The 26,842-nt window shown below is 41.1% G+C and overlaps 1 protein-coding gene across 5 annotated transcripts in view; it reads right to left on the reverse strand.

Annotated features, from left to right (window-relative positions):
- CCDC171 (coiled-coil domain containing 171) overlaps positions 1–26,842 on the reverse strand; it is a 228,628-nt gene that overhangs the window by 98,828 nt on the left and 102,958 nt on the right. For all 5 annotated transcript variants that reach the window (XM_075931537.2, XM_075931536.2, XM_075931540.2 and 2 more), the window contains 3 exons: positions 25,718–25,944; positions 24,948–25,130; positions 21,463–21,648 (listed from right to left, as the gene is read on the reverse strand). In XM_075931537.2, the coding sequence (XP_075787652.2) occupies positions 21,463–21,648; positions 24,948–25,130; positions 25,718–25,944 (596 nt within the window). The remainder of the gene's footprint in view (positions 1–21,462; positions 21,649–24,947; positions 25,131–25,717; positions 25,945–26,842) is intronic.

The following is a 26,842-nucleotide window of genomic DNA, read 5'->3' on the forward strand; positions in this document are numbered from 1 at the left end:
CAACTGGAGACTGTCCATCCAATAAATCTTGCATACAAACAGGTCTGGTCCCTTGGCCTCTATTTCTGGGGGGTTGCATTTGATTGCTCTGTCTGATCCTCTTATTCACTGCCCACACCCTTGGGCAGTGCACGTGTGCAAGTAAAGGTACTCAAACCCACTGTCTGGGACACAGTACTTTTCCATCCTCACCGCCTCATTAACACACAGGGCCACTCTGGAGGGAACTGCTGCAGCCAGAATGCCAATTAAGCTGTGTGCAGGCCCTTTGAGAGCCTCGACTTCCAGTCCCAAGTTTGTGGTGACCGTTTTCAAGAGCTCTGTTGCCTTCTCTTCCTCTGCCTGTGCCACATCCATTGGGACCATTTCTTGGACATCAGCACCAGAATTGGTATCAGATTCGTGGTCTGGTGCCAGATGGGACACCACCAAGTATGAGCAATGGGAAGGAAGGCCATGTACTGCAGGAAATCACAATGAGTCCAATACTGCCATCAGTAGGCATGCTCCAACACCAAAGTCTGGTGTGTATACTAGGCATTAATAGGCCTTAGGTGGAGTGCAGGATTCCCCTTTGCACTCCAAAGAAGATTCTTGCCTTGAAAACCATGAGTTGTAATATATACTTCTGCCTCCAGGTGGCACCAGAGAACTGGGGGCTTGCAACAGGCCAGAAATCACTGTATGGAAGATGTGCACATTGATGGTGGCGCAGTGGAGTTCACCACTCCTTATTACCTTCTATACCAGTTGCCTTGACTAGCAGGGAACTTTGAGGATTGGAAGGGACCTCAGGTCCTCTGTCACCTAGAAAGCCTCTGCAATCCAAGGGTCAATGGGTACATTGTCACGCAGCAGTTCCCAGGAGTTGGAAGTAGGTTCCAGTCTGCACTCAGTGCTCTAAATGAAGCCAACAGCGTCAACAGTGGCTCTAAGCAGGATGAGTGACCTCACAATGCTGGTCACTCCCTGCTTTTCCCCTCTTCAGCACTACAAATGCCCTCTCACACTGCACTGTATCTTATGCTTCATCCTTGGCAGTAGACATGAAGAATGGTGCCAGGAACAGTAGAGTTTCAGTGGAGCATTTCACATAGAAGCTGTTGAGCTCAGCACCAAAACTGGTCTGAGAGCTGCCTTTATGAAGGAGGAAGGAACAATCAGTTGCACAAGTGACTACACAGGAAGGGGTACTGTGGAAAGGGACCTAGGGCTCATAGTAGACCACAAGCTAAATATGAGTCAACAGCGTAATACTGTAGCCAAAAAAAAAACACATCTGGGATGTATTAGGAAGAGTGTTGTAAGCAGGACATGAAAAGAAAATGTTTTGCTCTACTCCCCTCTCATTAGGCCTCAGCTGGAGTAGTGTGTCTAGTTCTGGGCATCACATTTCAGGAAAGATGTGGACAGACTGGAAAAAGTTCAGAAAAGAGCAATGAAAGCGATAAAAGGTTTAACAAATGTAACCTATAATGAAAACTTATAAAAACTGGACTTGTGCAGTCACAGACACAGGAACTATGGATGGAAGGGGTGCTGCAGTACCCCATGGCTCCTAGCCTAGTGCCTGGGGTCTTAGCTACTGCCCCACATGCTGCCGGCTCTGCTGCAAGCCCTGCACACAGGGGTCTCGGATGCCACTCTGTGCGCCAGGGGCTCTGCTGCCAGCCCTGCACCCTGGATCCCAGCCAAGCACACTGGGGCTTTGCTGGCTAGGAGGGAGGGGGAAGAGGTTGGACAGGGATAAGGAGTTGGATTTCAACAACCCCACTCGTAAAAATGTTCTTGTGCCAATATGCAGTTGTAACAAGACATATTCGGGGGATCGGGGGGGGAGGGGGCACTACAAAGAGTATCTCATTCAGTATGAACTGCTTAGAGACAGGGCTGTCACGGCCCTAAACTGGAGATCTTTCATTTACAAGGTACCCCAAACCAGTCAGAAAGAGAGCTTGAGTTCCACCACATTGGCTGGCAAGAAGCTATACAAGTAATTCACCCAAACACTCCAGTTCCAATATCCCCACCAACAGTGCTCCTTACAGGACTGAATGGTTATGAAAACCAATACCCCCAATTATAGATTCTTCTGATCCCAAAGGATCAGCCACATTTCCAGCTCAATATGTATACTTCAGATCTAACCAAAAAAATTGTATTGTTGCCACTCCTTTACTATCTAAAAACCAAACATTTATTTATTAAAAAAAAAGAATATACTGGAGGTGACAGATGTAGATTGACACCTTCCAAGGCCAACTGACAGTTAAGAACTTCTACAGGTTGGACCTCCCTGGTCTGGCACTCCTGGGACCTACCCAGTCCCAGATGATGGATTTTGCTGGAACAGGGAGGTCATTTCTGGCCCCCTTGTAATCAGTCCCCTCCAGCCCTGGCCTCACTAGTGGCCTCCCAGCCGGCTTCCCCCTCTCTCTGCTCCTGGCTTCCCTACCAGGGAGCCCCGTCACCTCCATGTGCACTGGTCTCCAGCTGCCACGCCAGGCAGCCCTGCGGCCTCTGAGCACCGGGCTCCTTTTGCCCTACTGGGCAGCCCCACTACTGCACGTGGGGCTCCCACTGCCCTGCATCACGCTCATGATGCTCTGACAGCCTGCCCAGCTCCCAGGCACTAGCTCTCCACCAGGACTCTCTGGTCCTGGAACATCCGTGGTCCAGTTACTAGACCAGAAAGTGCCGGTTAAAAGAGTTTCAACCTGTTTTCAAACAATATGCTGACCAAACCTCCTGTTGATGTGTCTCAGCAGCAAACATCTGAAATCCAGTATAGAGCCAATATTCATAATTTCATATACAAAACGGATACATGCACACAAATGGCATAATTATAACCAGTAAACCATAAGCTTTTCATATAGACACATCAATTGGCACACTTTGTACAGGATTTATTGCGTTTATAGAATAGTAGTTGCAACAGTGATCTATTTGCAACAGTCCTATTTTAGTCCTAGTTTTGAGAAAAAGAGTATTCTGAGAAGTCTTCAAATATGTTAAGGGCTGTTATAAAGAGGACTGGATCAGTTTGTTCTCCAGATCAGCCAAAGGTAGGACAAGAAGTACAAACTTAATCTGAAGCAAGGAAGATTTATGTTAGATATGAGGAAACACTTTCTAACTACAGGGACAGTTAAGAACTGGAATAGGTTACCAAGAGAGGTTGCGGAATCCCCATCATTGGAGGTTTTTTATGAATAGATTAGACAAACATCTGTCAGGGATGATCTTGTCTATTTGGTCCTGACTCTTCTACATTTCTAAAACGAACTTAATTTCCTGAGTCTTAACCTACTTCCCAGCAGGAAATCTAATCTGATTAAAGTAACAGCAAAATGTTTGCACTATGGCCCTGCTTAATTAGCAAAAATTGTTAAACTCAAATGAGTTAGCTTTACGTGGTTGAAAAACATTGTAAATGTTACTTAAGACACAGGCTACCATATTTACAAACAACTTAGCTGGCAGTAATTTAGGGCTGAAAAGGGTTTTTCCAGCAATGCTGAGCTAACTCAATTAAAGAATATATGTTTTTGACTATCAAAAATAGCCTTACTGCATGAGACTTTAGCCCCACAGTGTTATAAATCATGAGTAAGCAGTATGCCTACAAATTGTTCTGAAAAATCATTTTATTATTCTAAAAGTAGCGTGTGAAATACACACGTCTATAGTACCCTAAAAGCTATTTCTTTTTGCCAAATAGATAATAGTAGGACAATATTCACAATATAAGAAAAAAATTGGAATATTAAATACTAATGAGCAATAATACCACAGGAAAATAAACTACTCAAAGTTGATCTGAATCTCGGGACCTCTACCTTGCAGCAGGGAATGGGGGTTTCAAGCTTCAGCCTCATGGGCTACACCTGCTAGGGCTCAGGACTTCAGAAGTGGGACTGAAGCTCTAGCCCTGGCAGGTGTTTCCTAGCTCTCGAATTTCTGAAGATTATCGTATGTGGCTTGGAAAATCAGTAGGTTTGGCCATCACATATTATGCCACCCACATCTTACATATTGAATATCTGCAGAGGGAAAATACTCATACATATTTTTATTTCCTCTTTGTGCTCTTTAAACCAAATACATCATCTGATGTGCTTTGTACTGTAAAATTTCAGCTGCTCTGTTTCTACACAGATTAGCGGTATTCCCATATTTAAGTTAAGACTGGATAGTGTAATCTTTTCAGTACAAAGTGCAAATGCAGTAAAACAAAAATGTATTGATTTAAGAAGCAATGTTCAACTCATCCTGCAGAAGAATTTTCAGACACATATTACATCCTAGCATTCTACAGGAAGAGCCAAAAGTTGTAAAAGCATATCGTCTGGACTTCTCCCTTTCCTTTTGGGTATGCTTTGTGGTATATTAAGTGTCAACATAGAATACAATTCATAGTGAGCACATGTTCTGAGCATAACATTACTGGGTCCTGAAGCAGACATGTTAAAATCACCAAATCAATGAATTACTGCAACTATTATGCTGAAGGTGTAAGATTAGTGCTTAAATATGTTTCTTCTACTAGTACAAGGTAAATTGGTATTAAATACATTGGGATTTTATCTGATTTCTAGAGATGCTAACTCAACAATAGCAATAACACATCATATAAAACATTAAGCAGATGGTGACTGTGCTGAGGCCATAAAACCAGTGATTCCACCAATAATTCACAATTAACTAAAAGCTACTAGCAAAGGAACCTACATATGTGTTTAATTGATTTTGGCAAGTGCACGAGTGCTCAGTTTTCTCAATATAAAATATTTGGCAAACTTAGAACACAGCCCAGACTGCACTAGCAGCAAGGTTCCCCCACTGAGAGTTCAGTTGAGATCACTGAAAGCTGGGTGGAACCTCAAGAGACCAATTCGCAGAGGTCACAGTGGCAGGTGGCAGCAGAAGGTGACAGCGCAGGGCCATAGGCAACAGAGCGATGGAGTAAACGGTGGCACAATGAACAACAGTGGCCAGAGCAAACAGTGAGCAGCTGGAGGAACAAGCAAGGTGCCTTCTTGCCCCACACCTGGGAGATGTAGTCACTTGAAAGCACCTCTGAACTCTGAGTCTCCACTGACCAAGGACAACACCGGTGAGTGGGGTGAGGTGGAGGGGAAAATGAGGGGCACGTTAAATAAACATTTGTTTGTTGGACTTTATTTTAGTGACTTTGCTCCAGAATGCTAGATTTGTGACTGGGAATGGAAACATAAATAAATGTGTTTCCTAGTAGGCCAAGATTTTTAAAATGCATTATTTGCCAAGGTTGTTATCTCACATTGTTGCCATCTTGAAAGGTCATTATGTTGGAGAGTTTCTGTACTAAACATTTTTATTATTATAATTAATTTTTACATAAGAATGGTCATACTGGGTCAGACCAGTGGTCCATATAGCCCGGTATCTTGTCTTCCAACGGTGATCAAGGCCAGGTGCTTCAGATGGAATGAACAGAACAGGTAATCAAGTGATCCATCTTCTGTTACCCATTCCCAGCTTCTGGCAACAGGCTAGGGACACTCAGAGCATGGTATTTCATCCCTCTCCATCCTGCCTAATAGCCACTGATGGACCTATTCTCCAGGGATTTATCTAGTTCTTTTTTTAATCCTGTTATAGTTTTGGTCTTCACAGCATTCCCCAGCAAAGAGTTCCATGGGTTGACTTTATGTTGTGTGAAGAAGTACTTTATTTTGTTTTTTTAAAACTTGCTGACTATTAATTTCATTGGGTGACTGCTAGTTCTTGTGTTATGTGAAGGATTAAATAACATTTCCTTATTCACCTTCTTCACACCAGTCAAGATTGTATACACCCCCTTGCCTAATTCCCCCTTATTCATCTCTTTTTCTAAACTGAAAATTCCCAGTCATTTTAATCTCTCCTCCTGTTTCATACCTCTAATCATTTTAGTTGCCCATCTCTGTACCTTTTCCAATTCCAATATATCTTTTTTGGGATGGGGTGACCAGATCTGCACACAGTATTCAAGGTGTGCATGTACCATGGATTTATATATAGGCAATATGATATTTTCTGTTATGTGTTTTGGTGTATTTTGCATTATCCTTATGTTAAATTTGCATTATCCTAACAAAACATTTAATTTATTCATATCTCTTTTATACGTTGCAGGTCAAAGTGAAAATGAAAAGACAAAAAACAATACAACAATTTTTCCACTCAAAGGCCTCAAAAACTAACCAACATGAAGAATACCTCAAGAACCAAGAATATATCAACTTGTCATCTGAAGGGTCAAGTGGTGTATCTACATCCGACCAGCCTAAAGCACAAATACAGCTACCTACTGAAGAAACAGTGTCACCAAAACCTAAAGGCAGTTCCCAATGTTTGTCGATCAAAGTGTTCCCATTTATTGAAGATACAAAAGATGGCTACTGGTGCATCTCTTACAAAAATGCTTCTGAAGACGGAAAGCTTTCCAATGCTATAACTGGTAAAAGAGGAGGAGCAGGAGATACCACACACTACAAACTGGAGGCCAATGTTAAGTGCATTGTCACTTGTTCATCCTGAAGTTAAACACTGGTTCCAAACAAGACCAGCAAATGCTCACTATCTTTCTGCAAGAAACTCAACTGACTGGCTAGAAGCATGCGGTGCAATAGTGAAAGACTCAACAGTTGAAAAAGTGAAGAACTCTCTCACCACATTCAAAAAATTTGCATACATGGCTGATGAATGCACCGATGCAAATGGGCATCACATATTAAATCATTGTGTATGTTATCTTGATGTCAGTGGTAGGCCAGTAGATGCATTTCTAGATGTTCAAGTTATAGAAAACACATTAGCTGCATTTGAGACACCCACATCTTAGAAGAGTTAAATGCTTGTCAATTGGACCCCAAACAGATGGTTGCTTGTGCATTTGATGGAGCTGCAAACTTCTCTGGAAGACATGGTGGAGTACAAGCTGTGATCAGAGAAAAGTGTAACCCTAATCTCTCATATACATACTGCAGAGGCCATCTACTCCACCTAGCACTAGTACGAGCTGCAGAATCTTCAAAAGACATTAAAAAAAGCTATAAATTTAATGTCTTCATTATATTCTTTTTTCAGCAAGAGTCCAAAAAAACTGAATATCTTGGAAAATATAGAAGATACACTGGGATGAAGTTCAAATTAGTCCAACCTGGGAAAACTCACTGGTTTTCTCATGAGTGATCCTTGGCTGTTGTCTTAAAATTACTCCAGCCGTTACTGGCTTTGGAAAGTATCTACCAAGATGGGATGGATCTAAGTAGTAAGGCTGGTGGATTACTTTTGCTACTACAGTCAGAGAAGACTATTGCCATTCACTCTCTCATAAATGTACTGTTGAAATCATTTGGGTCATTAAACAATGCCATCCGGGCATCTGCTACAACAGTAGTAGATCTTTGTCCAGCAATAGAAGCTACATTTGGATCAATCAAAGAGCTATCCATTGAAAAAGTACTGGAAGAAGCAAAGATTTCAGTCTAGAAGTTGACTAATGAAGGCATTTATATTGAATCCTTAAGTGAAGAGGATAAGAAGTGTTTGTTAAGACAACTGAAAAAGTACACAGACTTGATTCTTAAAAATCTACAACAGCAACTTCTTGATTCTACTCAACCTCTATGTAGCGTTTACAGATGCCTGTCCTATAAAACACAGACAGTTGAGTGGTGTGAGGCACTACCAGCCATGGGGCTGCCATGTGCTCAGAACAGACTAGAGAATTTGAACACAGAGTGGAATATCATTTGATGAATGAATGAAGATTTGACTTCAACTTCTTTTTTGTCATCACTAGTGGCTCGACCGGATCTTTGTGCTATGTTTCCTGGGATGAAAGAAGTAGGAATTCATCTCTTGCTACTCCCAGTTACAACAGCTACAGTTGAACATTCTTTTTCATCATTGAATAGAATTTTGTGTTCTGAAAGAAGTCACCTTCTGCCTGATCATGTGAATGAACTAATAAGCAGGGCTCGACAAATAATGTAATCTACTCACCCTGGCGAGTACAACCCGGAAGAGCCGGTGCTGAGCAATCTGCGCATGCGCAGAACGATCTGCACATGCGCAGAGCACAGAACCGCACGGTTGGCGAGCAGGGCTCGCTGCTGCTTGGCGAGCCCTGCTAATGAGCATATCAACTGAAGGAATGGAAGTACAGGACACACGAGAAGCCACTGAAGATGAATGCATTGCATTTAAGAAGTTCATTAACAGAGTTGTGCAAAATTATAACAAGAAACCAAGAAGGATGTAGATGTAGTGCTTCGTAGAAGGTTTGAGTAGCCAACTTCAATTTGTGTGATTTTAAAACGAGTTAAATCTAATAAAATGGTCATGAAACATTTTTCAGTTTTTACTGTGGTGTCATACAGCTCACCTTTACCCTCACAATCTCACCCCTCATCGGCCCTGACACCACCCCACCCACCGTAAATTCTAACCCCACCCCCCATTTCAATTCCTGGGGAAAACACGGTCTACAAGTAAGGAAAGAAAAGTTACAAACAAAGCTGATTACAGATGCAAACATTTTGCTTAGTTGAGCAAGGTCAAATAGCGGTAGGATGGAGTTTTTCCTCTTACTTCATGCCAATGAGATATGAATTACAAATTCCATTGGAACAGCCACTTCAGTGTTGTTTTATCTATGGGTTTCACAACCATACGATAAAAAAAATCTTTATATACTTAATCTTCACACAAAAGAAAAGGGAGATCATTGGAAAAGTTGATTAAGGTGAAAAAGAAAGACACCCTCAGGATACATACTATAAGCAGCATTTCTTGGTTTAAAAAAACAAAACAAAAAAAACCCAAAAAACTACTAAGTATAAGGGACCAGGAGCACCAGAAAAGTCCTATGCATTGGTATTGACAGTACTAGAAAAAATGGGGTTTAGAACATTAAAAAAAAAAAAATCACATGCAGTTTTATAGGTCTATTGATTCCCTCTGTACATCTCAAGGTAACATAGTTACTTTGTAGTTGATTCAATAATATAACAATAATCTCTTAGGACTCTGGATTTAACAAAAAGCCTTCCTGTATTTTTGAATGAAAACTTAAAGATCGTCTAAAGCTTTAAATGAACTGGGATAAATGGTATGCACGTATATGTGCTAAACAACTAGGCATTATACTTCTGCAATAATCCCATTTTTCTTCCAAAGTACATGTCAATAAATCTTTCCCACTGCACTATAAATTCCAAGGTCATGGATGGAGGTGTTTATTAGTATAATTACAATGTAGCAATAATACATTAAGCCTTCACTTCTAGATATTTTTTTTAAGATCCTAGCAGCAGCAGTAGCAGATTAAGCAAGCATCAAGTATAATTTTGGTAATTTCAAAAAAGACCATAAAATACTCATTGCTTTCATGCCATCTATTTGTCAAAGTGTTGTTATTCTTTTACAATTTGTTTGTATTTAATCTTTGAAAATAAGCCAACATATTTATTTAACAGTAGAGTGCAGTGAACAAAAATCTGCAAGCATTCTTCGAACAGGTAAGTAATATCACCCTATTTTAAAGATGACAAAACCAGAATGCTTTAGAGGTTTGTGTCAAACATTAAGGGTACGTCTAGACTGCACGGCTCTTTTGAAAGACGCTTTTTCGAAAGAAACTTTCGAAAAAGCGTCTTTCGAAAAAGTGTCTAGACTACATTATGCAGATCGGAAAATCGATCCGCTTTTTTGAAAAAGAGCATCCTGACTGCTGGACGCTCTTTCGAAAGAAAAAGCCACCCAGACCTGCTTCTGTCCCTGTTTGTAGAAATAATAAACACCAGGGTTTGTCTGAAAAGAATAACTTCTGTTTTATTGTTATAAATATCAATAACTGAAAATGTATAACTGTTGCAAACATAAAAAAGCTTTTGTTTATTGTACATAGTTTTTCCTCAAAGTATACTTTCTCCATCAAAAATAAACATTTTCTTAAATACCAAACATTGTGTTTAATTGGGGTTAGGGGGGTGCTTGAAACCTGGAGGGGGGAAGGGGACTTGATACCTGGAGGGGGAAGGGGATCAGGTTGGACGGTTCTTATCTGTTCCTAGTCTCCTGCTGGCGCCTCATGTTCGGGGTCCACCATGGCCTTGGGATCAGGTGGGGCGACTGTCTGTTGGCTGGACGACAGAGGGTAGGGGCACTTGGGTCTGGGAGAGAAGAGGGCCAGGGGGAGAGAGGAGCTGGAGGACTGGGGGAGAGGGAGGTACAAGGGGGGAAAGGGATGGTGCTGTGGAAGGGGGGTTTGGTGGGGCGGGGTCATGGGGTGCTGGAGGAGCAGGACCAGGCACAGGAGCAGGCAAGCCACAGACCTCCCTGAGAGTGGCACACAGGGACGTGCGCTGCTGGACAAGCTCCTCCATCAGCCGATCATGCCACCGAGCCTCTGCCTCTGTCGTCTCTTGCAGGATGGTATTGAGCTCCTGCACGGCTGCCACATGCTGCCTCAGGATGTCTGCATAGACACGCCTGTGTCTGCGGCTCCCATGTCCCCGAGATAGAGGTGGGGCTAGGGTGCTACGGCCCTCTTGCACAGCTGGTCCAGCTGTGGAGGAAAAGAGGAAGACATAATCAGTCATGTGTGCAACAGCTGTCCAAAAGGGCATAGAATCATAGAATAATAGGACTGGAAGGGACCTCGAGAGGTCATCAAGTCCAGCCCCCCGCCCTCAAGGCAGGACCAAGCTCCGTCTACACCATCCCTGACAGATGTCTATCTAACCTGTTCTTAAATATCTCCAGAGAGGGAGATTCCACCACCTCCCTTGGCAATTTATTCCAATATTTGACCACCCTGACAGTTAGGAATTTTTTCCTAATGTCCAATCTAAACCGCCCCTGCTGCACTTTAAGCCCATTACTCCTTGTCCTGTCCTCAGAAACCAAGAGGAACAAATTTTCTCCTTCCTCCTTGTGACACCCTTTTAGATATTTGAAAACCGCTATCATGTCCCCCCTTAATCTTCTTTTTTCCAAACTAGACAAGCCCAGTTCATGAAGCCTGGCTTCATAGGTCATGTTCTCTAGACCTTTAATCATTCTTGTCGCTCTTCTCTGTACCCTTTCCAATTTCTCCACATCTTTCTTGAAATGTGGCGCCCAGAACTGGACACAGTACTCCAGCTGAGGCCTAACTAGTGCAGAGTAGAGCGGCAGAATGACTTCACAAGTTTTGCTTACAACACACCTGTTGATACAACCTAGAATCATATTTGCTTTTTTTGCAACAGCATCACACTGTTGACTCATATTCAACTTGTGGTCCACTATGACCCCTAGATCCCTTTCTGCCATGCTCCTTCCTAGACAGTCGCTTCCCATCTTGTATGTATGGAACTGATTGTTCCTTCCTAAGTGGAGCACTTTGCATTTCTCTTTATTAAACCTCATCCTGTTTACCTCTGACCATTTCTCTAACTTGCTAAGGTCATTTTGAATTATGTCCCTATCCTCCAAAGAAGTCGCAACCCCACCCAGTTTGGTATCATCTGCAAACTTAATAAGCGTACTCTCTATCCCAATATCTACATCATTGATGAAGATATTGAACAGTATGGGTCCCAAAACAGACCCTTGAGGAACTCCACTTGTTATCCCTTTCCAGCAGGATTTAGAACTGTTAACAACAACTCTCTGACTACGGTTATCCAGCCAATTATGCACCCACCTTATCGTGGCCCTATCTAAGTTATATTTGCCTAGTTTATCAATAAGAATATCATGCGAGACTGTATCAAATGCCTTACTAAAGTCTAGATATATGACATCCACCGCTTCTCCCTTATCCACAAGGCTCATGGCATGTGGCTCAAGGCATGACCTCTCCTTCAAACAGGGAACTCAGACATTCTGAAGGTAACATCATGTGTGACCTGGGCATCAGCCTGACCATCACAGGGGTCCCGAAGTGCCAATGGGACCTCACACTGACAACTCACCTGGGTGTGTTCCGGACATGGTTTATGCCACCATGTGGCGCACCCCCATGTGTCACACATGCACAGCCAGCTGTATGATGTCCATGGAGAGCATTACAGGTTTCCTTTGTGCATCACCCACTGTGCACCCACCTCCCCCACCCTGTGTGTTACACAACTTCACTGCACTCACCTGCTGCTTTGTCTCCAGCATCAGATGACACCTGGGAGGCTTCTGGGGTCTGGGTGATGGGATCCAGAGCGAGGGTCACCGTCTCCTCACTGTCCTCCTCCGGCACCATCTCCCCGTCTCCAGACTCCACGGACTGCTCTAGGTCCTGCTCTGGCGCATCCACTACAGGGTCCCCCAAGCCAGACTGGATAAGACGCAGTGGTGTGCGTGCTTCCCCACTACCAAGGATCTGGGCCAGCTCCAAATAATAGGGGCAGGAGTGGGGAGCTGCCCCAGAACCGGAGCTCTCCTCCCTGGCCTTTACATAGCCCTGGAGCAGCTCTTTCACTTTAGAGCACACCTGGTCCTGGGTGCAGGGATGGTGCCCTCTCTTGGCCAGGGCCTCTGCCATGCGACCAAAAATGTCCGCATTTCACTGGCTGGTGTTCAGGGCTTGTAAATCCTCCTCCTCTGACCAGAGCTCAAGAAGGGTCTTAAGCTCTGGCTCAGACCATGCCGATGCCCGGCGTTTGGAACCCCTGGTTGGGTCCTCAGAAGGCTGTCAAGAAGGGCCAGGAGGGTCTTGCGGCTGGGACATGGCTGCACTGGAACAGTCGTGTGCTTTGGTTGATTTGCTGTCACAACTGGCTATGATGAGGGTGAATGTCCCTTTAAAAGATGGCTGCAGACAGGAACCAGAGAGACGCAAGGCATGCCCCAGATTGTCCACCAGGGCTTCTTCCCTGGAGGCCCTTATTTTCGAAAAAAGTGGCTCCCTGCGTCCACACACACTTTTTTCGAAGGATCTCCATCGAGCATTCTTCCTCGTGAAATGAGGAGTACCACTATTGAAAGAAAGCTGCGTTCTTTTGATTTAATTTCAAAAAAACGCGGCTGTAGTCTAGACACAGGTGAAGCTTTTTTTAAAAAAAGGCTACTTTTTTCGAAAAAACCCTGCAGTCTAGACTCAGCCTAACTGATACAACAAGAAGTGCAACACAGTTCTGACTTCTGACATCTTACATAGCTTTATTAAGCTATGCTGGGCTAAAACTGAATCCTAAACTGTTGACTCATGTTGCTTTTTCTTTACTTCTTACTTGTTTTTATAAATTTAGATGTAATTTCAATTAAAGTTTCCCTTTTATGGGTTTTACTATTTTAAGAAATGAACTTGGTAGTGGCTTGTCTAGAAAGGGCATGAGTAGTATTCTTACTCTTAGCCAATAAAATAATTATTTGTAGCATGCAGAAGAAAAAAAAATACAAATTGGATATCTGCCTGGGAATTTGGGTACTATTTTACTTAATGTGAAAAAAGTGAAGGCATTCATAATACTTTAAACTTTGCTAGCATTTCAGACTGCACTGTTAGCAAATTATTATTATGGGATTAATTTACAAAACTAAACATAATAAGAATTACAGAAGAATTAAAAACTACAATTGCAAGTGATGCTAAAATACTAAATGCAATTCTGTGAGGCAAATTTGTATTATTTGTAAACAAAGTCTGGGAATTAAAACCTATTGAATGTAAACAAAGTCCTTCATTTAAACCAAACAGTAATTAATACAGTATTTCATAACCTAATATTTTTTTCTGCTTTTTCTCTTTTATTCTGTTCATTGCTTACATAGGTCCAGAAGGGCTCAGATGAAAGCGTACTCAAGAAAAACGTTTAGTACTTGATTTGCTAGGGAGACACACCCTTCATCAATATCTATGGCAGGGGTGAGGAGCCTTTTCTGCATCGGGGGCTGCTGACCCACAGAAAAATCAGTCAGGGGTTGCACACAGGTGAGAAGCAAAGTGAGAAGCCCCTGACTGAGAAGGAGAAAGACACTCCGCACATTTTCTTTGCACACCAGAGCTTAGGGGGCCCCAGGCTAGTAGATTTTGAGTGTTCCATCCCCATGGGTCGGTGGCAGGGGGACTGGAGTGCCAGCGCAGGCTCCCCAAGGCGAGGGGGATCCCTGAGTCTTGGGGGACCAGATTCAAGCAAGCTGGGGGCCGCATCTGTCCCCCGGGTCTGAGGTTCCTCACCTCTGATCTATGGTGTGACTATTATCTTTTAAAGGCCACATGATACCCTCTAACCCTGCAAGTAATGCCCATTGGTATCAAGAAGAAGTGAAGAAAATACATGGCCATGAAAATTTGACAATAAAGGAACTTAAGTGAGGGAGAAAAGCAGGAGCAGCCTGTGGCTATAGGCGGACTTGGCCGCTGCCCGGGGCACCTGATGATGACATCACGGGGGCACCTAGGGTGCCCACCAATGACATCAGTCCATTGACGGCCCTGCGGGCGGGGGCACCAATCGCGCGTTCTACCTGGGGCGCCAGCTGTCGCAGCCAGCCTCGGGCCGCTCCTGGAGAAAACCAATACCACTCTTAGATCCTGAATAACTAGCCAACTATGGCAATGTTCACAGAAACATACAACATAATGTATGTGTTTGTAATTTTATAAAACACTAAAAGACTTACCCAGCATTGGCCAGGTTCTTCAGGGCAGGGGGCTGGCTTGGTTATGTGTGTGTGTGAGTGTGTGCGCGCAGAAGGCAGGGCAGGCAGGATGCTGGGGGCCTACAAGAGTGAGGGTGGGTGGTGAGGAGGGGCTCAGGGTGGGGGATGCCATCTGGGAGGACTCTTTTTCTCTTCCTCCACCCCTCTGTCCAGCAGGCCTTTTTTCTCTGCCCCAGGGCTCCCCTATCCAGCAGGCCTTTCTGCCTTCCCCATGGTACCAAGGGCTGGGAGGTTCGGGGGGGGGGGGGAATTAGCAAACGGGGGCTACTTACCTGGTCTGATGGCAGGCAAGATGGCAGAGCCCAGCCTTAGCTGGCCACGCTCTTGGTGCTGCGACTATTCCCAGTGGTCACTCTACAGGATAGCTCTCCTCTCTGTTTGCTGCCCCCCGTGGTTATACTAGGGTATCATATACCACTGAAAGCAGCCTCCTCCCTTTCCATATTCAGAAAAACAGTCCTAGTCCCTGCACTTCCTGTCTTCCTGGCACAACTAAACCCTGACTTTGCTTTAAGTTAGGAGAAGAGGAAGCTGCATACCGAATGTGGTGGCTCTAACTCTTACCGTTTAGTAGGTGTTCTTGAACAAATGGACAGACAGACAGACAGTCTATATTTGAATTACTTTCATTGAATCACATTCATGTTTTGTGATACTGTTGATACTGATAGAAAGGCAAACAAAACTGAAAAGGTGGAGTGCAGTCCCCTTATCACAACTATTCAAGGAGGAAGGTGTTTGGCTCTATGTAATCGCACACAACGTATGTTATCCCCTGCCACATGGAAAGGAGGGTCAACTGCCTCTGTAATAGCATCCCCTTTTTCTTGTGGATCTCCTGGAAGATGTTCTATAGTGCAAGGTGTTCTACGGTGGATGGGATGAGGGCAGAAGGGCATTGGTACGGCTAAACTTTTGAAGCAAGACTATCCCCAGTCTCTTGTGGATACTGGATGAGGGGGAAGGAAAAGGATCAGTACAAATATCATGTACTTTTTCTCTCATTTACCTCCTTTATTTTAAAAAATATAGTAAAGATATAGAACAAAAGTAGTGATAATAATCAAAAACTGAAATATAGGAGAGTGTCTAACCTGTGGCTCATTATACCATAGAGAGAAAAATCTATGACTTTTCTACTGAGAATAGGTCAGGTGGCAATCCTACTTTACAATCTATTCTTAACTACTTCATAAATTATTTAAATGATGAGAACATATATTATATAGAAAATTTTAAACAACAAAAACATTTAACTAATTAATAAATTATGAATTTTAGTCTCCAACTAATTCAGAAGGGAATGTGCTCTCTAACATGCTAAATTTGATTAATATAGTTTCCTATTACATTGTACACTAATAAATAATTAGCTACATTACATTCTTTAATGAACAGTTTTTAATTTAATTTAACAGAGACAATGTGTACAACTGCCCCTTCTTCCCAATGTGACACACAAGCTACTTGGAATCAACAGCTTCCTTGAGAGCATTCTAAATCTTGACTGTCACACCAGAAGAAAAAGTGATTAAAAACAAAACTCAAAAAATTATGTTCTGTTTTTATAGTGAGAGTATCTTTAGTGATGTTCTTTGAGGTGGAGGTCATACACAAAGTTTCCTGTTGAATATGATGGGCAACTTTTTCCCCTATAAAAGTTAAAACACTATCCTTTGCAGACTTTGCCTTGCCATGTGTCAAAACAAGTTGGTAGCATTCTCAAAGTCAATGCAACAATGAAAATATAAGAAAACATATAAAAAATCCCTAAAAAACATTTTCACTATTAGTACAAAAGCAACAATACTATCCAATCTAAGCAACACATTCTGGCCTCCAGAAGAAGAACCTGCCGGAAAAAGGATACAATTCCAATTTCCCTTCTAGCAGATATAAATTTAACTCTTTGCAATTCAATTTAGTTAAATGACACTATGCTTTTTAAAAGTAGGGTATAGTTATGGCTATCTATAGATAATGATTTAGAAATATCTAAAGGAACCAAACATCTCATCTTAACTCTGATCTCAAAGAGAATGCTACAGTACATAAATTTACAAAACACCAGGATCAAACTCTGCTGTAAATCAAAAGTAACTTCACTGAAATCAACAGAGCTAGTCAGGGTTTAAATTTCTGTGAATGAGATCAGAATCTAGCCCCAGATGTTATTCTCCTTTAAATAATGTCTCATGCTTTTGGACTAGGTCAGTAATCTACATATATTGTAGATAGTTTGTGTGTCTGTCAGTGAGTCTGTCCATTTGTCTGTCTCTTTGTTCAAGAACTCTTCCCAAATTTGGTATGCAGCTTCCTCTTATCCTAACTTTAAGTAAGGTCAGGTTTTGGTTGTGCCAGAAAATGGGATGTATGCAGGGACCTCCCCCTTCTTCCCCCCAGCCTCTGAGATTTCCCAAACCCCTGCCCTGGGCCCCTACACTCTGCCCTGAATCCTGAACCCCCTGTTCTCCACCCCCCAAACCTCCTGCCCAGAGCTCTGACTCCTGCACTTCCACCCTCTGTCCTGAGCCCCCTTCACACCCAATCCCTGCCCTGACTCCAACACCACTCACACCACTAGCTCTGAAAGACCAGAGAAATGCTGGGAAAGTCTTCTAACTATATATTTTAGAAATGGGTGTCTGTCTGTCTGTCCATCTGTTTGTTCAAGAACTCCTCCTAAACGGTAAGAGTTAGGATCGCTAAATTTAGTATGCAGCTTCCTCTTATCATAACTTAAGTCAAGGTCAGGGCTGTGCCAGGTTAACGGGATGTGCATGGAATGTGATTGTTTCATATCAAACAGAAAGGAAGGGGTGTGATGGCAGGAACAGTGAGTATAACTTCTCATACTCACCCGTGAGAAGCCGGTGGCCACCCTCTCCCCCCAACCTTAACCCTCTCGGCCCTGCCATTGTGCTGCCCCTCCTCTTAACCTCCTGCTATGACTCCTGCATCCCATCCCCAGATCTGACTCCCTCCTCACCCCCCCAACCCTGACTCTCACATCCCCCCACATTCCCAATCCCCTGCACCCGCACACAGACAGCCCCCTGCCCTAAAGGACCTGAGAAATGCCAGGTAAGTCTTCCAGTACATTAGAAGACACAACATAACACCTTCAAAGCCAAAGATGTATGCAAAATATTGCCTTCTCCATTATGAAAGGATTCCACCGTAATTGATAAGTTGCAGTGTAATACAATTTTTTAAAAATATTTTAATAGTACTAATATGTATCCGTAAAATAAATTGCATTTGTGTACACACACACACACACACACACACACACACACACACACACACACACACAGAGCGCACCTGTACGTAAGTAAAATGGAGACTTTTTTTTAAATTAACATATGGTTTTAGCATCAGTACAATTTTATATTTTGTGCTCTGGGTACTTGGCTAGCAAGCACAAAAACTCTTTTCCTACACAGGCAGTTGGGATTAGAGCTAGTAATTTACCTAATCTAATACCACTTGTTTTATTAGAATTGTTGCTTAGTCCTATCTGACCTTGAAATGTAATTGGCTCCCATGTATGTCTCAGTGGTAAATGCCATTAAGAAGATAAAAATATATGGGATTAAAATCTAAACTGATAAGGCAAAGAAATTAAGCAACACTGCTTTAATAAACTTACTATATGAAAGTAAGTAAATGGTGAGATATTTCCTTCCTGATTACTTTTGAAGTGTGTGTAAATTTCAAACCAGTGAATCAAATTTCTAAATGCTGAACAATTTCTTTCTATTCTTTTTGTTAGAAAATTATGATAAATTGATATTTTAAGGTAATTATTTTTAAAAAGAGATCAATGTATAATATTTTAGCTTCAGCTATTAAAATTTCATCAAGATTATTCCTTTGCCAAATTCAGTTAAGAATCATCAACAAATGTGTCACTTTGTATACAATGTATTACTCTTTAATTTTGTGCATGCATTTCTGCTGGGTTCATTTATACATGACTTTTGTATTTAGAGTGTGTGACGGCAAGAATTTTCCATTATAAATCTTTAACATAATATTAAGCGAGGTTTTATAATATTTGGATCATTTATTTATTTATTTATGGGTATGAAAATAATATTCTTTCAGGTCACAAAAAAGAACTGAGGAAGAGAGACTCAGTCAACTAGGAAAAAAGATTGTGATAAGCAAAAAAGATATTTTATTTTTAAAAATTTGAAAAGTAATAGGTATTTTTCTTAATACAAAAAAACCTTTCTATTCCTTGTTATAACAGTAATTCTATATTATCCTGCATGACAATTCTTACACCCCAAATTGAAGAAATATTTAAATTTGCAACTATTCTTGGTTTACTGAACCAAGAGGAGTGAAAGCTATACCCTTTTACTGAAGAAGAGGAGTAAAAGCTATAGGAAAGAAAAGAGTAAAGGATAGAATAGAGCATAATTTGTAAATAAAATATATTTTATTGATACAGACTAAACCAGATATTAAGAAAAGATTGGTACATTAACCTACCACTTCGTTGATTTTTTTAAAAATTCTCTTCCCTTAGGGTGCGTCTACACAGCACCCTAAACTCAAAAAAAGATATGCAATTTGTGCTATGCAAATGAGTATCTCATTTCGAATCTATTTCAAAATAGGCTATTTTGAAATTTGGTGCATCTACATAGTGCCAAATTTCAAAATAAGGCACTATTTGGACACATCCCTTAACACTTGTGGAACAAGGGTTACTGGGATGCTGAAATATCACGCCTGTTATTTCGAAACACATGTCACAGGGGCATACTCCCAACCCGATCCCCCTCTTCTCCCCTTTCCTTACCCAGAGCCAAACACCTCCCCTCCCTGCTATAACCCAGTCCCCTTTCTCCCCCAACCTTATGTCCCGGTTGGGGACAACATCCCCGTTGGTGGTGTCTGTTGGGACCGGGAAACTGAAAAATTCAATTGAAAAAATAATAAAATGCTGTAAAACTTAAACACAACTGAAATTTGGAGAAAACTGAATTTTTGTTTTAAGTTTTTCAGTTTCATTTTCAATAATCCAATGTGTTTTACAACATAAAAGTAAAGAAATTTGTTTATAATATGATATTTAAAGTGACAGTGTACCTTTAACTTTCTTTCTTTTCCTTCACACCAGACCATGATCCACTTACCACTCCAGTCCAAAGACTTCTTCCTGACCAAGAGCTTATGCCCTCTATCCCATCTTCATCCTCCGTGACCCCTCTGCTCTCTCTGATATTGTTGATCACTCTTTTCTTGATGCCCTTTATTCAAATCGGTTTATGTAACTAATATTCTTGATTTTCTTCAAACGTCTTCGTTCACAGTTCATCTTCCTTACCTCTCTATTGGATTCTCACAATGCTCTGATGTTGCCCCTTCTCTCTGGGTTCATCTACACAGCAGGGCTTAACTTGAAGTAAGCTATTCAAATTGAGCTACATCAATTGTGTAGCTTATTTTGAAACTGGGAGCATCTACACAGCACTTATTTCAAAATAGAGCACTCTTCCTCTGACTTCCCTTACTCCTCATACAATGAGGGTTACAGGAGTCAGAGTAAGAAGTCCTCCAACTTGACAGTATTTTGACATTATTTTGAAATAACTGCCTGCTGTGTAGACGTGGACTAAATTATTTGAAAAAATGCTAGTTATTTTGAAATTAAATGAAATTAGTTCATCACATACTCATTATGCCCATGACTCCCAAATCTATATCTGCATACTTCACTGTCTTCTTTTGTTTAGTTCCTATTTAGATTATCTCCAAAATATCCTGGCTTGTTTGCTGTCAGCTCAAGCGACACCTCTATTTTCCCTACCACTCACATTTCCAATATTATGCCACTTCTTTTTCCATAATGTATTGAGGAATCAACACTTTCTTGCTGACCTCGGTGTATAATAGCTATCCATGCTCTTCTATCTTTTAACTGGTCCAAAATATAATTGCAGAAATGATCAGAATATGACTCTTCTCTGAATACCTCTACTAGCTCTCAGTAGTTCATCACAAGTTTTAAGATAAGGGTGTGAAGTTTAAAGACCGGTTCAGCTCCATTCTAGCCTGCATAGAATACATAGAACTGGGGAACTCCCAGTCTCATTTAAATCAAGGCTGGATGCCTTTCTTAAAAATATGCTCCAGTTTGACCACAAGCTATTGGGCTTGATGTAAGAATTATTGAGATAATGGTCTCTTCTGGGTTTAATCTATTATTCTGATTTCTGATCATATCCCTTTCTTTACTCCTTCAATTTGACAAAAATGTCACCTTGACATTCACTTCATTTCCTTTTTCTCTTGTTATCCCTTATGCATAAAACAGCTTCTACATCTTAATGAGATAGGGCCCCTTCTCTTTTTACTTACTCCAGGATATGCCAAACTGCATCAAATGCTTTCTCTGCCAGAAAGTTATCTTCGAGGAGAGTGCGAGATTAAAATAACTAATTTTTACAACTGTATCTTCACTACCTGTCTCAGTATCACCCTCTCTAGCTTTTAGATTTAGAGAGGGATTATCTTGATTTGTATCTTGTACCAGATCAAACTGATTTTCCAGATTTAACAAATAAATAGTGATAATACTTTTAAATACATGTATGCCACTCCCATTATAAAAATGGAAGCTACACCCTTGCAAGACCTCATCATAAAAGGTAGTACATGTCTCATACGTGCCCCCAGCTAGCAGTGAGGACTGACGATGTAGGCCCATGCACTTGAGAGGCAAATACAACTTCTGTTCTCTATTTGCAAGGAATATTGTCTTACCTTTACAGCTTCACTTAGGGTTTGGTTTTTGTCCGCTTCTTCACTTGAGTGCAACTCCAGTTTATAATTTAACTCCTGTAGCTGTTGTGCCTGTTCATTCAAAAGCATTTGTGCTTGCTGCTCTCGATGTAATGCATTATTTAGTTCTTCACATGCACTTTCAAATCTCTCATGGGTGATCAATTTCTAATAAAGGAAATAAGTTATGATCCATCATGGAATAACCCACTGTTTATGCACTTTATTTTACTTTAGAAGTCCACTTGCTAATATACAACATTCTAATGCAAAAAGTTTTTAAATGCTCGATATCTACTTAAGAGATCTTTTCTTCTTAAAGTGAAAATAATGGCAAAACATTAATGTTAAATTACTTTATTTGGGGGCATTTTCCTCAAAAAAATCTGTAGAGGATTTACAAACTATACTGACATTTTTCTTTGAGACCAAAACACTCAAAGAATCTCAATTGTTAAAAGAAAATGTTGAATAAAAGGAAGGAATTTTCAGGTAAGTATTTCTGCATTTCAGGACACATCCTGATAACCCCTTAGAAATTCCTATGTGACCGGTTTCTCCCAAACTGTCCCAGAAAACAACAAAAGAAGGAAGTGTCTCCTAATAAATAGCACTTAACTGACCATCTAAAAAGCAACAATTTAATATGACAATTTAAGAAAGTGTAGAGGAAAATACCTGTTAAAAACCAAACTAAAGACATTAGATACCCTTGCATAGCTCTTCTATCTTATGGAGACACAAGGAACAGACCCTTGATGTGAGAAAATGAAGTTATAGAACATTCTGCTCTCTTGTCTCCATTTCTTGATGCCACACTACATTGATACACAATAGGGAACTTTTAGTTCATGCCAGCAGGGTCAACATAGCCCACTGAGCACACAATACATTGGTGCTTGAGAAATCATATCCTTCTAGGCAGGGCCTATGGCTGTTATGCAGCAATGAATTCTTAGAAAAAAAAATCCATCAGTATTTGTGGAAATTAAAGGTTGAACCTCTCTCAACTGGAACTCCTTGGTTTGGCAACATCCGTGGTCCTAGTTGTCATGGCTCCTTCCCCACTCTGGCATGATAAATGCAGAAGTGGGGGCCAGCAAGTGTACCCCAAAGCCTTATCTATCAGGTTTTGGTATAAAACTTCCCCCAAAATCTTAAAAACCTAGATCTTGGGAATAAAACTTCCGCTGCCACCACCCAAATGTTGATAAAGAAATCAGGGGAAAGATCATTTAGGAAATCTCACCCCTAAAATAAAAATCAGGGCACACTATTAACCACTGCCAGGTTAATAAAAAGAAAAGAAAGAACTTTTATTATTACAACAATATTCCTGTTGCAAGCATAATGACTAGATGGGAAGGTAACAAAATATACTCATGGAGAACTCCATGGGCCTAGAACTTAGTTACAAAGAAAAGCTAAAACATCTTTTAAACAGTGCCAGATCCTTAAAACAATAAAGCCTAATGAAACTACCTAAACTTTACCCTACTTACAGAAAATGAAGAATGGTGTCTTGGAGAGAGAGAGACATGCTTGTCCCTCTCTGTAGCTGCAGAGAACTCCCCCTTGAGAGACAAAAGGGAGAAAGGAAAAAGTCCAAAATCCTTTGTCCCAGTTTGAAAGTCCCACCTACATTCCTACTGGTCACTCCACCTGGCTAGGTGTAGTTAACCCCTTAATCCCCAGGCTGCTGGATAACCCTCATAATCATGACACTAGTGGACCATGGATGTTGCTGGACCAGAGACACCCAGTGGAGGGTCAGAGGCAGGAGCCATCTGGGGGCCAGAAACCCAGACAGGTTGGCTGCAGGGAGGCCAGCAGCTGAGAGGCCTGTGGTGGAAGTCCAGCTGTGTTGGTGGCAAGAGAGCTGGAATGCCAGCAGGGTTTGATGGGGCAGTGGTCTGCCGTGGCAGGGCCAGGGACCCTGGGGCTGGGCAGTGGTCTGTTGTGGTGGAGCCGGAAGCCCTGGTGGCAGGACCACACGCTGCCATAACAGGGCTGGTAGAGCCAGAAGCCCCAGCAACAGGACAGGTGCTACACTGGTAAGGCTAGCAGGGTCGGGAACCCCAGCGACTGAGCACTGGTCTGTTGCAGGCTGAGGGGCAGGAGTCCTAGCAGCGGGACTGTGGGCTGACAGGGCTGGTGCTACCGCGGCTTGGTTGGTGGAGCTGGGAGCCCCAGCAGCAGGACCGTGGGCTGCCAAGAGAGGGCAGCGGGGCTGGTGGCAGGTGGGGATCCAGCCAGGAGGCCAGTCCAGGAACAAAGCCTGGCTGGGGGGCTTGTGGTAGGGGGGAAAGAAATGACCTCCACTGGTCCAGCAAAATCCCTCTTTTGGGACCACCGAGGTGCGGAGGGTGCCGGACCTGGGAGGTCCAACCTGTACTGCATATGCCAAAAGAAGGATGTTTCCTCACACAGCAGGGAAGCTGCAGAGCACTAATGTGACTGTTCATTCCCTTCTCCTGGGTGAAGACTGACTTGGTATGAATACTCTCTACAGAAATGCGCTCAGAGTTTTGTTAGTGAAAGTAGTGAGGATGCCCAGTGCATCTCCAACCTCCTAGGGGAATGTATTACTTTCTTTCTGACAGATATGGAGAGTCTGTCACATGGTTATAACAGTGAACAGTTTCTTGTATACAGTGAGGACACTTCAGGAAACACCTTCATTCCCTGTACAGTCAACGGAGGATTCAGCTCTTCAAGTAATTCCACTGATCCAGTGCTAAAGTGTTTGGGCTTTTTAATGATAAAGGGACCTGGTTTTAGTACTTTCCTTTCATCCCCACCAGATAGAGCTGTGCTATGATCAATGCAGCCTTACAGCTGTAGTAAATCCAGTGGATCCAGGAAGAGGCACAAAGACGCGGTTTGGCAAATATAGGCTGCTAGGGAAGTGGTAAAATCATCTGCATAAATTCTCCCCTCCAAGGAATAAACTATTCTCAAGGTTGGACTTATTAACAAAAAACCAGCTTTAGGACTTGACTCCTAACAAAAGATACAATAGATACAATAAAGAACTGTGTCAGAATATGCAGCAAGGATAAAACCAGGCCTAAAATATTGTGTTTATGCTGTACTATGTAGTCATGAATATACTTATTAAATATGCCCGACTCCTCTATTTGAGAGAACATATATAAATCCTTTATGGTGTGCAAATCAAAAATGAACATTTTTAGCATGTGAAAGAAAAATTGGTCTGTCAAAGACCAAACACGTATAATTCACCCAAAATATCTCATCCTGAATACTAAAAGAGAAACTCCTATGGAAATGTTACTTTTTAAGTACATCTGGCTTGCAGCGTGGTAGCATTCATGGGGCAAGTTTTCTGGAAAATGCTATTAATAAATCAGCTTTATACTTGTTTCTCTAAAGAACAAAAATGAAAAATGTGTAAAAGGAAAGCTCTCCTTTAAGCTAGTCTTTCCTAAATCAAATGTACTTACAGATTGCTTAAACGCATTTAATTGTTCTTGCAGGCTCTGGGCTTTGTCAGCCTCTTTCTTCATCTCATTCAAATTCCGTTTGAATTCTGTGAGTTCTAAGCGTAGTGAACGGCGCTCCACTTCTGCTGTATGCAGCCTTTGTGTAAATTCAAATATTTGCTTCTGCAAGGATGCTATGCTTTTCTGTTAGTAAACGGAAACAATTTTATGTGCTATAAAATGTGCTATTTTAGCAATAAATCAATATAATTTAATACCCAAGCAAATTAAATGAAGCTTTCATTCTGAATGCACCCACCAACACAAAAACACACACAAAGAGGGCTGTTTCACCTGCTGTTGTGGGTTAATGAAAAATTCCAAAAGACAGAAAGAATTAGAGAAAGAAAGAAAAGATTTTGGGAGAAGTTTAATTGAGTTTTTCAAAAGATAACATGTATTTTACATTATCAAAGCAGACTGAAAGAAGAAAGCAAAAAATGAACAAAATAATTATTAATTTTAACTTCAAGAAGGGATATGAATATTTTTACAAATTTTAACAGAAATTGGAAGAGAAAAATTATTTCAAGTTTAATACAACCAAATTTCTTGCATTATAATTCTTTAATTTTGTTTTTAAAGAGATAATTGATTCAAATCCAAATCTTTTCAGGTGTAAATCACAACTTAATTTGTATCTGAAATAATTCAATTCAAGTCAGCTGTAAAGCACAACCTGAAAATGAAATTAGCATCTATATATATATGTTAGTAAGAAATACACATACTGTAATGGGTATTCTGTCAGCTCGGCCAGCTCTTAGGGCATGTGCATTTATTTTATGAAGTCCACGAGCCAGTCTTTGAACCAAGGAGTCCTTCTCTGCATATGAGATGGTCCTGCTGCTATCCACCTCTATAGTTTCCATTAGTACATTAAGTTTGTCCATGAGTTTTGAAAAAGAATTCCTTGCTGCACTTATAAGTAAATGTCCACAAAGCCAGGAATTTGGATCTTTAAGACAAAAGAAATACATATTAATACATTTTTTCTTGTTCTTATTTTATAAAAAATTTGTGGGAATAACATTGGTGGAAATGTTGTCATTGAATCAAGAAAGGAAGACTGAACTCATTGGCCTTGATCCTGGAGTCTTTACTCTGAAAATGCCCCTATTACAATCAAAATGAGTCTTCCTCAAGTAGAGAATTTGGGCCAAATTCTATCTTCAGATATAACGTGCTGCCTCTCCTTACTACCACTGGAGCTATCTGTACACATGAGGGCAGAATTTGGCTAAATAACCAAGCCTTTGTTAATACATAATTTTCCAATTGAACTCTATGTTCTCATACAATTCTGTATTTTAAGCCTTTTAATATGTAGCCCAACCTTTGGATTAGTAAAATAAAAAAAATTTTGATGCATGAAAACTATATATTGTATGACAAATGTGTGAACACATGCCAAAATACTGTACTTGACAGTGAAAGTTAAATCACTTTATTGCAATATTTAAAATACAATTATATAACTGTTTCTCTTCTTTTTCAGCATAGTTATCTAAATGATTTGCCTTTTAAAACTAGTGAGGCTTGGTACCTTAATGCCATACTATTTATATTCTGAGACAAGAGAATATAATTTACCTTATTCCAAGGCAATTAAAAATTTACAGCTACAATTACTTATTTTCCCACAGGATTTTGGTAATCATCCTTCTCATATAATGGACTTAAGGCCCCAGCACACCCAACATGTCCTGCTTACTGCTAGATTCGTCAGGTCTGTAATTAATAATTGTGTTTAATGTTGATAAATAAAATTGTCAGTGCTCCTTCTACTAATTGGTATTCCAGATAATGGTTAATAGGTTTATTTATGCCTTAATAAAAGTCTTGTAATTTAGTTT

The sequence above is a fragment of the Pelodiscus sinensis genome, chromosome 6 (assembly GCF_052426305.1).
Source record: "Pelodiscus sinensis isolate ZL-2025 chromosome 6, ASM5242630v1, whole genome shotgun sequence".
Taxonomy (NCBI): Eukaryota; Metazoa; Chordata; order Testudines; family Trionychidae; genus Pelodiscus; species Pelodiscus sinensis.